Raw genomic sequence first — 13462 nt, 5'->3', positions numbered from 1 at the left:
CCTTTCCAATTCAGTATTAAACATATTAATTCATCCATTACCTAGTTATGTGCTAAGTCTATTATGTGCAAGCTTCTCCAATTAATTTAACTTAACATATTTAACTAAATAGTCTTTAAATTTCGTCCATTCTTCCTGATACTCCTCCTGGTCGCGGACTCTTCAGGTCAGGTCAGCTAGCTCCGAAAAGTCCATCATCTTCACCTGCCAATCTTCCACTGTTGGTAGTTCTTGTGTTTTCCACTTCTTAGCTAATAAAATTCGAGCAGCGGTTGTAGCATACAAAAATAATTTAACATCTTTTTTGGGCAATTATAGATGCCTTTCTCTTTGTCCGCCGCCTTGAGCTTTCGGGAAAGGTGGGGTGTAAGCGAACGAGCTTGACGGGGGTCTCCTCCTCCTCCTCCCCCCCCCTCCCCCAGGACCTGCAGCCTTCTTCCCAGCGGCACAACCCCGGCGAACGTCACCGCAGAGTTGGCGCCGGAAGGCAGCGGCGAGGACGAAGAGGACTCCGTGCGCGGCTTCGAAAACACCACCCTGTTCTACGTCTCCTGCTTCCAGTACGTGGCCGTGGCACTCGCTTTTGCCAAAGGCCGCCCCTTCCGCCAGCCCACCCGCACCAACGGTGAGTCCACCAGCGCCGCGCCGGGCTCTCGGGGCCCGTTTCCGCGCACGCGGTTCGGGGGACGACGACCCCAAATTCAAGCAAGGGATCAGGAGGTTAAGCGATTGCTCGACTCCGCGTGGCTTTGGGGTTTCGGAGAACGTGGTTCTATGCTTGCCCGCTGCTGCTCGCTCTTTTAAAAAGAATACCTTTGCATGATAGTTATGGATAATTTTAAATAGCTATTATTTCAAAACAACAAGGATTGTGATATTCATTGTTTAGTGCACTTTTGTGATTCTTTCTTAACTGGTTAGAGGTGGGGTTTTTTTCCTCCTTTTTACGATCAGTGTATAAACTTTATGAAACCAAGTGAGTTTATAAATCCCGCTGGCTGACGCTTTTCTCCTGTTTTTCTTTTTTTTTTAAAAAAAGAATATTTATTCGTATTTCAAAAATATTACAAAGACAAAAAAAGAACAAAAATACAAAACTAAAAACAATTAAAAACAGATAAAATTTCAACTACTTATTTTCTTTTAACTTATTTCCCAGACCTCCTCGCACCTCCCCTTTTTGTATTCCAATTCAAATTATTAGCTCAGCAAATCCTTATACCAGCTTTTCTCCTGTTTTTCAGCGCTGTTTGTCATCTCCCTCGCAGCCACCTCCGGCTTTCTGCTCTTCCTCCTTCTCTGGCCCATCCCTGCCTTGGATGAATTTTTTGAGGTAAAGGGCCTGCAACTGCCCCTCACCCGCCCCAGGACGCTGTGAGCTGGAGGGGCCCCCTCTGGATTCTGCAACTGGGGGAGGCTCTGCTGTCTCGCACTCCCCGTTGCAGATTTTGGGACACTCCCAAGTCCAGCAGCCTTATCTAGAGTGACACTAAGGTCCTGAGAGCCTGGTTGGGGCAGCTGATTTGGTGTGGGGGACTGGTTGAAGGGGAGAGGGTATAATATTTAATCCATTAATTAAATGATTAATGTTTTAACCTTGTGTTTTTATGCTGTGAACCACCCCAAGGTGAAGGGCAGTATGCAGATATTATTATTATTATTATTATTATTATTATTAATACCCCATCCATCTGGCTGGGTTTCCCCATCCACTCTGGACAGCTCCCAACAGAATATTAAAAACACAATCAAACATTAAAGTCTTCCCTAAACAGGGCTAAGGGATGCGGGTGGCACTGTGGGTTAAACCACAGAGCCTAGGACTTGCCGATCAGAAGGTCGGTGGTTCGAATCCCCGCGATGGGGTGAGCTCCCATTGCTCGGTCCCTGCTCCTGCCAACCTAGCAGTTCGAAAGCACCTCAAAGTGCAAGTAGATAAATAGGGTACCGCTCCGGCGGGAAGGTAAATGGCGTTTCTGTGCGCTGCTCTGGTTCGCCACATGACCCAGAAGCTGTACCCCGGCTCCCTCGGCCAGTAAAGCGAGATGAGCGCCGCAACCCCAGAGTCGTCCGCGACTGGACTTAACGGTCAGGGGTCCCTTTACCTTTACCTTTAAACAGGCCTGCCTTCAGATGTCTTCTAAAAGCCAGATAGTTCTTTAACTCCTTGACATCTGATGGGAGGGTGCCACCACCGAGAAGGCCCTCTGCCTGGTTCCCTGCAACCTCACTTCCTGCAGGGAGGGAACCGCCAGAAGGCCCTTGGAGCTGGACCTCCATGTCCGGGCCGAACGATGGGGGTGGAGACGCTCCTTCAGGTATCATTTATACAACTATAAATTGACTGAATGTGAGCCAGGGATAACAGCTTTTCAAAGCTTGGCTCTTAGCATTCCTCTAAGGAACCCCCCCCCCCACTGCTGGAGGGTGCTCCAGCTCATTTTGGCAACCTCTGCCATAGAAGGAAATCAAGACTCACTGCACCCTCTTTTTCCAGCTGGCTTGCATCCCCTTTGAGTGGAGACTCATCCTGCTGGCCTTGACGCTGAGCAACCTGGCGCTGTCCCTCTCCCTGGAGGTGAGTCGTGGAGAGGGGAAGGATCCTGCTCCCCTCTTGGGGGTGTTTGCCGAGGGGGCAGGAGGGTGGGTGTGCTCTTTTCCTGCCCCCAATTTGGGTTTCCAAGTCTCCGCCCCATAACAGACCAAGCCTGTCGTTCTCTCTGTTCGCCTCCCTCCTTAACCTGTACGGCAAGAGTTTGCTTCTGTACTGTATTGTTCGTTACGCAGGTGAGGGGCCACCTCTTAAATAAAACAATTAATCCATGAAGGACCCTCCCAGCATTTATTATAGCTATGGCAATAGGGCAGCCCTGCCAACCAGTGGCTTGGAAGAGCCAGTTCGAAAAGGCTGCCCGGAGACATATCAGAATGAAACTTAGGTAGCAGTTCAGACACAGCAGCCGAGGAATCCTCAAACGCCAAACGCCATTCTCCATACATTAGGTTACAGGCCAAGGGATATCAAGATACCGTATTTTTCACTCCATAAGACACACTTATTTTTTCTTCCTAAAAAATAAGGGGAAATGTCTGTGCATCTTATGGAGCAAATGTGTGATCCCTGGATCCGAATTTCCCAGGGGCGAAAAGCAGATCATGCTCTTTTTTTTTGAAAGAGGGAAGTGGGTGTTGAAAAAAAGCTGCTGAATTTGGCTTTTAACCTTAGTATTCTATAACATCACATATTTAAATCCTAGGCCTATCTGATGCTCGCAAGTAATTCTATTTAGGTTATCTTAACTTATTTGGGGGGGGGGGAAAAACCGCTGATTGGCAAGCGATCAGGAGCATGATAAGGGACACTATCAATAAAGGAGGCTGCCTGGGAGCAGGGAGGTAATGACAGTGAACTTGCAAGGAGAGGAAACAGGAATACTAAAGCAATAAGGAGAGAAATTAGAAGAAAAGGAGGAGCAAAAACTGCTTCAGCTAAGGAAAAGACACTAAGGCAAACAAGAGGGAAGGGAGTGTTGAAAGGAAACAGCTGATCGGTGGGATCGGAAGAGAGATAAGGGAGGCTAGTGGAGGCTGCCTGGGAGGAGGGAGGTAAAAGCCCTTGGATCCTCAGGATTTTTGCATTGGGTCACCCCAAATTCACCATCAGATCACACAGCATGTCCATGGCTACAGCCTGCACCAAAAAAATCACGCACCCACTGTTGCCTGGGGCCACAATGGTGCAAAAACGTGGTTACAAAGCACGGATCCACATGGATCCTCAGGATTTTTGCTTTGGGCTACCCCAAAGTCACCATCAAATCCCATGTCTGTGGCCACAGCATGAACCGCAAAAATCATACATCCACTGTTTCGTTTAGATTATTTTTTTCCTTGTTTTCCTCCTCTAAAATCTAGATGCGTCTTTTGGAGCGAAAAATACGGTACATTGGTATCAACTTCCCTGGGGTGTATCAAAAGGAGGGAGGGGTGAGAGTCACAAAATGCAGGGAACATTCGCAGAGGTGTCCAAGCCAAAGGTTCGACGCAATGAACATTGGGATGTTTTTAAAACAAAATAAAAACCCGCACCCTGGGTCTCTTCAATTCTTGTATCGCCTAGAACTTTCTCTGTGACTGCGACACCCTGTGGCAGCGAGTTTGCTACACGAGGAGGAAGTACGAGTATCCGAACCGGGCCACCTACCCGCAGGTACGGGCAGACCGACGGTTTGTGGGTTTGTTACTTTACATCCCTCCTTTTCCCGCAGCGAGCTCAAAGGGGCGCACGTGGCTCTCCCCACAAGGACCCTGTGAAGGAGGCGAGGCTTAGAGTGAGGGGCTGGCCGCCAAGCTCATTTCCCAGCGGGTTCCCCCCAGGCCCTAATCCAACACTCTAACCACTAAACCACACTGCCTCTCTTCCTCTTGTGAGGAGGAGGGCAGGGCGTGGGGAGCAGCCAGTGGGAGGGCGTGTCTGAACCCCATAGATTCTGTGCGTTGGGACTCCAAAGCTGCCGGGATACTTGACTGATGTGCGGGGAGAACAATGATCCATAGCGCCCGCCCTGTGGAACGCCCTCCCATCAGATGTCAAGGAAATAAACAACTATCTGACATTTAGAAGACATCTGAAGGCAGCCCTGTTTAGGGAAGTTTTTAATGTCTGATGTTTGATGCTTGAGTAGGCAAACTAAGGCCCAGGGGCCGGATGTGGCCCAATCGCCTTCTCAATCCGGCCCGCGGACAGTCCAGGAATCGGCATGTTTTTACATGAGTAGAATGTGCACTTTTATTTAAAATGCATCTCTGGGTTATTTGTGGGACATAGGAATTCGTTCATTTCCCCCCCCCCAATATAGTCCGGCCCCCCAGAAGGTCTGAGAGACAGTGGACCTGCCCCCTGCTGAAAACGTTTGCTGACCCCTTATTTAATGTATTTTTAATCTTTTGTTGGAAGTTGCCCAGAGTGGCTGGGGAAACCCAGTCATCATCATCATCATCATTATTATTATTATTATTATTACAGATAGGTAGCCGTGTTGGTCTGCCATAGTTAAAACATGCATGCACACGAAAGCTCATACCAAGAACTAACTTAGTTGGTCTTTAAGGTGCTACTGGAAGGAATTTTTTTATTATTATTATTATTATTATTATTATTATTATTATTATTCATCTCCTCCCCACATCTTTGGATCCCCAAGGTTCTCACAGAACAAGTCACCGCTAAAAACTCCCTGACATATGGCCTTTGAACCTCTGCTACCCCCCCCCACACCCCCCAAAAACAGAGGAGAGTCCACCACCTTTTGAGGTCATAGAATCACAGAACTTTGGGTTGGAAGGGAACCCCAGGGATCACCCAGCCCAGCCCCCTGCCACGGAGCAACCGCATTTAAGCAGGAGGGTGCCAGGTGCTGTGTCGCACAAGTCCTGAGAGGGGGGAAAGCCTTAGTAGAAAATGTTGCTTGGAGGAAGGCTGACCGGGTGCGCGGGAAACATAGTTCTTGACTCTCAAGACCTGTTGGGGAAAATGGTTCTCTCTTTCTTTCTTTTTAAAGTAAATTTTATTAGTATTTTCCACACAACAACAGAAAAAAATATCAAAAAATAGCAATACACAAAACACAAAAACCAGCATACAAAAAAAACCCAAACAAGTTCATATCTTACAAGTTAATAATATAAACACTAAAAAGAAAAACAAACATTGACTTCCACCTGTTGGGTTGAAATAAACGACAGACGAATGACAAGTGTCATATGGGAGGCATCTCTCGAGCATGTCTCGGGGAGTCCCTTTTATTGAATATTACAGCATTGCCACATATGTGCTCGTTGCTGATTGGTTAACACAAATGCAGAGCAAAGGTTGCATATAAGCATTAATCACCAATAGATTAAAGGTTGGGAAAGGGAACACAGAATTGGACAGGCGTGATAACCTCCTTGTTAAACTATTACTAGTGATTGATATAGCAAGACTTAAACTATTACTAGTGATTAATATATAGCATTCATCCGTAGATGTGGTCAACCAAGCACTAAGAACAGGTCAGGATGCAATGTCTCATGAACTCAATGTGGACTGAACATTCTAGGGTGATGAAGGAATGTCTCAGCTTAAAATGGTTTTGCCAGAGTCATGTGCAGAAGCAAAACTTCCCATCATCTACCAATCCCACAGCACCTCCTTTACCTCTCATTGTGTCTTCCTTATCACCTCTATCCTAGCCTCTAGATATAAATCCCTCTTTCTTATCCTTTCACTTCACAAGGTTATTCTAGACTCGGCCAGATTTCTGTCATCGAACCTTTGCTTTTAAGATATTCATTTAGCAACTCCCTTTTTCACTTCCCTTTTGGGTTTTTTGCCTTATTATATCTGTCCATTCGGCTCATTCTAAATATTCTGAAAGCTTACATAGCCATTCTCCCCTAGTGGGTAACTGATTCCCTTTCCGATGCTTAGCCACCAGGATTCTTGCTGCAGACGTTGTGTATAATAATAATAATAATAATAATAATAATAATAATAAAATAATTTTTTATTTGTACCCCGCCCATCTGGCTGGGTTCCCCTGCCACTCTGGGCGGCTTCCACAGAGACCAAAAATACACTAAAATGTCACACATTAAAAACTTCCCTGAACAGGGCTGCCTTAAGATGTCTCCTGAATGTCAGGTAGTTGTTTTTCTCTTTGACATCTGATGGGAGGGCAATGCACAGGGCGGGCACCACCACCAAGAAGGCCCTCCGCCTGGTTCCCTGTAACCTCACTTCTCGCAGTGAGGGAACCGCCAGAAGGCCCTCAGAGCTGGACCTCAGTGTCTGGGCAGAACGATGGGGGTGGAGACGCTCCTTCAGATATACTGGACCGAGGCCATTTAGGGCTTTCATGGTCAGCACCAACACTTTGAATTGTGCTCGGAAACGTACTGGGAGCCAATGTAGGTCTTTCAGGACCGGTGTTATGTGGTCTCGGCTGCCGCCCCCAGTCACCTGTCTAGCTGCTGCATTCTGGATTAGTTGTAGTTTCCAGGTCACTTTCAAAGGGAGCCCCACATAGAGCGCATTGCAGTAGTCCAAGCGGGAGATAACTAGAGCATGCACTACTCTGGCCAGACAGTCTGCGGGCAGGGAGGTTCTCATCCTGCGTACCAGATGGAGCTGGTAGACAGCTGCCCTGGACACAGAATTAACCTATAATAAAAACTTAGTTTTGTTTTTTGGGGAAAATGGTTTTCGATTCTGGGCTCCCAGAGCTGGCCGAAGATGCTGACACCCTTCCACTCTTCCCATTGCAGCTGGAGTTGGACGAGGCGGCGCCTGGCTACTCCTGCCGCCGGAACGCCCCTCCACGGGCCAAATACAAGCGCCTGGCCCAGGAGCTCCTCTTTGACCCGGACTGGCCTCCTCAGCCCCAGACGAGCACCCGGGCCCAGGTCCCCCCCGCCGAGAGCAGCGCCTGATGGCGGCAGACCCCGCAGGAACCGGGTGCGCAAGGCGAAGAGGCCCTTGTGTTGCTGCAGCCGCAGTCCTTGCCGGGAAAACGCCTCCGAGCTTTTATTGTCGTTATTATTTATTCCACACCCTTTCCTCGCTGGGGCTGCATTGGGGGGAAGCGCCTCTTGGGAACTGTAGTTTGCAAGCTGCTATTTCTCTCCGTAAGGTGCGCGTGGCGAGACCCCACGCTCCAAGCCATGTAGCGTTCTGTGCGGCACGGTTGCGTCTCGCGCAGCGGCGGTTCGGTTCCGAGGGTTCTGCTCGTACGCGGAAATGGCATGTATACAAACACTGGGGGTCACCAAAGCACCGGGGGGGGGGGAATCCCCTGTACTCACAGAGCCCAGCAAGCAACGCAGGGGGAGCTTAAAGGCTCTTAGCCTGCGAGATCGCCTCCTCGCTCCACATTTGCCCACTCACCCTCTTTGATTGGCAGAATCAGGGCTACGTAACCCCCGTTTTCTGCGCTCGCAAGCCCTTGATCGTTCGGTGCAGCAGTGCCTGCAGACTTTGGAACTCCCCGCCTATTGATCCCAAGGCGAGCGCTTTCAGCTGTGCCCCTTTCAGCGCCTGCTTAAAAGCGTTCTCCTTTAGGCAAGCCTGACCGGGCGCTTAGAAACCCAACTTGAAATTTCAACTGGTTTCAGCTTTTCACTACAGTGGTACCTCTGGTTGCGAACGGGATCCGTTCCGGAGGCCCATTCGCAACATGAAAAGAACGCAACCCGCAGCAGAGCGTCTGCGCACCTGCAGGTTGCGATTCACCACGCATGCGCGTGACATCGTTTTGCGCTTCTGCGCATGCACGAGCGGCGGAACCCAGAAGTAACCCTTTCCGGTACTTCCGGGTTGCCGTGGGTCGTAGCCTGAAAGAACGTACTGTATTTTTCGCTCTATAGGACGCACTTTTCCCCCTCCAAAAACTAAGGGGAAATGTGTGTGCGTCTTATGGAGCGCATGCAGGCTCCTTGGCTTCAGCGATAGCAATGCGAAGCCTCCGAAGCGCAGAGGGAGCGCTCCCTCCGCGCTCCGGTGGCTTCGCATTGCTTTCACTGAAGCCTGGAGAGCGAGAGGCGTCAGTGCGCACCGACCGCTCTCGCTCTCCAGGCTTCAGCGAAAGCAACGCGTAGCCTCCGGAGCACAGCGGGACCTCGCGCTGCGCTCCAAAGGCTTCGCAACCTTGCCGCCGCTCCCGGACCTGTTATGGGGGCTGGGGTTGGGGGAAGCTCGGGCTTCCCCCGCCCCAGCTCCAGCCCCACGGTTAAAAACGAAGCCAAGACAGCAAGCAGGTTCCATCCCGCTCGCTGTCTTGGCTTCTGCCAAAGCCTTGCGCAGCCTCTCCCGGCTGGAGAGGTTGTGCGCGGCTAAAGAAGAAGCCAAGATAGCCAGCAGGATGGATCCCGCTGGCTGTCTTGGCTACTTTGCTCTTTGGGGCTGGGGGGGGGGAGAATTAAGATTTTTTTTTCTTGATTCCCCCCCCCCCACTAAAAACTAGGTGCGCCTTATGGAGCGAAAAATACGGTAACATGAAGCGGGCATAGCATGAATTATGACTGTACGTTTTCAATTGCTGCCGTTGATCAAGTTCCCCTCGATTTTGCAGTTTCATCTTGTTGGAGAAACCGCTTTGAGGAGCTTGCCATGAAACGGCGCATGGATTTTACGGAATAAATAAGCAGAAACCAACCTTGCGGGCCTCTAGGGTACCTGGGGTGTGTGTGGCAGTGCAGGAACTTAGATGTCAATGAACATACCAGAGCCGGCTCAATGAGCAGGCATCTCACTCCCCAAGCATATCAGACAGCTTAGAGAAGGGGTCCCCAAACTAAGGCCCACGGGCCGGATCAGGCCCCGAAGGACTCGTTTATCTGGCCCGTGGCGACCCCCACCACCCGCTCTTACCGGCGCTGCGCTGCGCAGCCACCCACTTCCGGGTCGGAGGAGCACTTGTGCGCATGCGCAAACGTTATTTCCGGTGCACATCCGGGTCGGAGGTGGCCTGTGCACATGCACACAAGCTATTTCCGGTGCTCCTCCGACCCGGATGTGTGCCGGAAATAGCGTGTGCGCATGCGCAAATAACGCTTGTGCATGCGCATAAGTGATTTCCGGTGCTCCTCCGACCCGGAAGTGGGCGGCCGCACGGCACAGTGCCAGTAAGTTTCCGGTGCTCCTCCGGCCCGCCGCGCAAACAGCGCTGGAAACACCGGCCCGAGGCACGGTGAGTTTGCTGACCCCTGGCTTAGAGGCTCTTTACGCCCTGGGTAACCCCAGGTGGACCTGGTGTGAAAACAGCCCTCGAACTCTCCACCTCGCCCGGATTCAACTTGCGCCGTTTCAGCCGCGCATGGCTGAAATGGCACGAGTCAGGTGCGCACGGGATTCGATTGTGCTGCACAGCAACGGTTAGCTGGTACATCCCCCCCCTTTCCTCCCCGATCCCGGCCCCCATAAACACCCCACCTGCCCTGTTTTTAACGGTACCAGGAATTAGTATTACGGTTAATTACCTCTGCAGAAGAGTCAGGGTTTCTAAGTGGGTTCTTTTGGGGGGGTGGGGGAAGTTTGACACGGGGCTGGTCTTTTTTTAAGGGGGGGTGTCTTTTGGATACCTCGCTCCTCCTCTGGCAATTGGGGGGCGAAGCAAGAGCCTTTGGGTGGGGGTCCTGCGCCCGTCTTTCGGGAACGAGGAACAGGAAGCCGCTGCCTCTGAGGGGGCGGCTTTTAAACTACTTTTTCTTTCACTGGCTTTCTTTTTTTTTTTAAAGGAAAATAAATAAATAAAGATTATTATATGTAAAACTTATATATTGTTGGGTATTTTGTATATTTTTTTTAATTTTCAATTACTAAAATCAGATATAAACCACGTTATCCATTTCAAATGGCAATCCAGATTCAAATATATGTCAGTTATAAAGCCAGTTATACATTTTGCGTGGCCTCCCGCGTGCTGGATTTCAAGGTGAGATGTTTTTGTTTCATCCTGTTTCCGAAGTCTGAATTCATCCAATTACATTCAGTCCTGATCTTAATCCCTTATCAACAGCTACAGGTGTTTTGATTTCCATTCGTATTAACACTTTTAATGAATTTTATTTATTATAAAATTTATTATAAATTTATAAATTTATTATAAAATTTCTTTTCTATATTCTTGTTGATTGTGGGAGAATATATATATATATATATATCTCAAATTCATCATCATCATTATCATCAATCTTTATTACAGTCCAGAGACCCAACAAATCATTACAAAGCAATACACAATTCATACAGCCTACCTCCAGGTTAAACAAGCATTTTGTTCAGAAAATAGGGATCATTTGTTCTTGCAACCACCGATAAAAACTTTGAAGAAGAAGAAGAGTTTGGATTTGATATCCTGCCTTTCACTCCCTTTAAGGAGTCTCAAAGCGGCTGACATTCTCCTTTCCCTTCCTCCCCCACAACAAACACTCTGTGGGGTGAGTGGGGCTGAGAGACTTCAGAGAAGTGTGACTGGCCCAAGGTCACCCAGCAGCTGCATGTGGAGGAGCGGGGAAGCGAACCCGGTTCCCCAGATTACGAGACTACCGCTCTTCACCACTACACCACACTGCTAATGTTCTAGCATTTGTCCGGTCTTCCAATAGGAACCTGACACAGTGAGCCTCTGATTTTCCAGGGAAAAGTACCAGCAAGGGTAATATCAGTTCAGCCCTGACCTGCTCATATTTTGCACAATGCAACAAAATATGTTTTATGGAATCGATGTCTTGAGCACACGAGCAAAGTCTGTCCTGGTAAGGAACTCCTCTCAACCTGCCATCCAAAACTGCAGAAGGAAATACGTTTAGTCTGGCTTTGGTGAAAAGCCTTCGGTAGTTTGGTACTCTTAAATTCTTCTTCCCTTCCAGAAGTTCTGGAGAGATAGTGGGGGAAATATTTTCCCACACTTGTTTTTGCCCCAAAGAGGAATAATGGGATCGGATTAATTTTATTTATGGGCTTGGAAACGACCATTTCTGCATGCACCTGACAGGACTTTGTGCTGACATTGCAGTACTACGGATGACGAGGGCAGTAGATATTTTTGCAGCATTGCCAAGCACAGGGGAATTAGAATGTCAAAACAAGGTGGGACAAAAATGTCAGAGTTGCTTTTTGGGGTGGGAACACTTGTGCTTTTTCTGGGCCCTTTCATCTGCAATAAACGAAAATCTGCCCTTATTCCCTTAAAAGGGACACAAGAGCCCTTATAGAGTCATTTGCAGGTTCTCCATCGGTCGGAGAAAAAAACAGAGGCCAAGCAGAGAATATTGAGAAGCAAAGCAGCTCGTAAGCCTGACCTTTATTGAACTGTTGCAACAGGATGCCCCCTTCACACACACGGAGAAGGAGGAGGACCCAGAACGAAGGTGTGTCCGCCCTTATATAGACAATTTAAATTGCCCGCCCTGGAGTCCAAGACCACCCCCAGAAACATATCTACATCACAGAAAGGGCAGTCTACAGCAGAAATCTGAGTGCATTGTTTACCTTCTGTCTGGCAGGTTACCTATTGATGCTCACTTGATTGGATTACCTGGGGAGCCTGGCCAGTCTTTTGTAATGATAAATACTTAGTTCCTGAGCCAGGTCACAGGCTCACCCTATTTATACACAGTTACAGATAGGTAGCCGTGTTGGTCTGCCATAGTCAAAACAAAAAAAAAATTCCTTCCAGTAGCACCTTAAAGACCAACTAAGTTAGTTCTTGGTATGAGCTTTCGTGTGCATGCACACTTCTTCAGATACACTGAAACAGAAGTCACCAGACCCTTCTATATAGTGAGAAGGTGGGGAGGGGTATTACTCAGAAGGGTGGTGGGAATGGGTCGTTGCAGTCGTTAAGAGTCGTCAACAGGCTCATCACAGCTATCTGCCAATCACCCATTCCCACCACCCTTCTGAGTAATACCCCTCCCCACCTTCTCGCTATATAGAAGGGTCTGGAAACTTCTGTTTCAGTGTATCTGAAGAAGTGTGCATGCACACGAAAGCTCATACCTAGAACTAACTTAGTTGGTCTTTAAGGTGCTACTGGAAGGAACCTATTTATACACAGACATACCCTTAAGACAGGATTTGTGAAGGAAATGAGAAATCATTTGGTCAGTTTGGGAGTCAAAATGGTTTCAGGGCTGTTTTCCTGTACTGCTTCAGACATGTGGTTTATATATTTATATAATTTATGTACATTTATGAACACACACACACACACACACACATATATATATGGTAAAGGGACCCCTGACCATGAGGTCCAGTCATGGCCAATTCTGGGGTTGCAGCGCTCATCTCGCTTTACTGGCCGAGGGAGCCGGCGTACAGCTTCCGGGTCATGTGGCCAGCAGGACTAAGCCGCTTCTGGCGAACCAGAGCAGCGCACGGAAACGCCGTTTACCTTCCTGCTGGAGTGGTACCTATTTATCTACTTGCACATTGACGTGCTTTTGAACTGCTAGGTTGGCAGGAGCAGGGACTGAGCAACGGGAGCTCACCCCGTCGCGGGGATTCAAACCGCCGACCTTCTGATCGGCAAGTGCTAGGCTCTGTGGTTTAACCCACAGCGCCACCCACGTCCCATATATATATATATATATATATATATATATATGACCTTAATTTTTTTATTTCAGTGGAAAACCCCAAACGCTGCAATACTTTCCTGCTAGGCTAAGAGGGAATCTCCATTCGTTTTGGTGGCTGTGTTTCGCGCACCCCCCCCCCCCCCCCCCCGTTCTACAACAATGTGCCTTTTTCATTTTTATTTTTATTTTTATTTTATTTTATTTTCCTTTCTTTGTTGTATTCTTGTTGTATTCTTCTTTTGTATTTTGTATTGTTCTTTTTTCTTTTTGTAACTTTTAAACTCTGAATAAATATCATTAAAAAAAAACAAAAAACAACAACAATGTGCCTTCGTAC

General features: G+C 48.4%; 1 protein-coding gene across 2 annotated transcripts in view; it reads left to right on the top strand.

Moving 5' to 3' along the window:
- The window catches only part of LOC307202103 (polyamine-transporting ATPase 13A3-like), a 63699-nt gene extending 55159 nt beyond the window's left edge, over nt 1-8540 (top strand). For both annotated transcript variants that reach the window (XM_079951738.1, XM_079951739.1), the window contains exons 29-33: nt 423-625; nt 1245-1333; nt 2498-2578; nt 4121-4210; nt 7309-8540. In XM_079951738.1, the coding sequence (XP_079807864.1) occupies nt 423-625; nt 1245-1333; nt 2498-2578; nt 4121-4210; nt 7309-7473 (628 nt within the window). In that variant the 3' untranslated portion in view covers nt 7474-8540. The remainder of the gene's footprint in view (nt 1-422; nt 626-1244; nt 1334-2497; nt 2579-4120; nt 4211-7308) is intronic.
- The last annotated feature ends 4922 nt before the right edge of the window (nt 8541-13462 follow it).

This window comes from Podarcis cretensis, assembly GCF_951804945.1.
Source record: "Podarcis cretensis genome assembly, chromosome: 13".
In the NCBI taxonomy this organism is placed as follows: Eukaryota; Metazoa; Chordata; class Lepidosauria; order Squamata; family Lacertidae; genus Podarcis; species Podarcis cretensis.
This window is presented reverse-complemented; position numbering and strand designations above follow the sequence as displayed.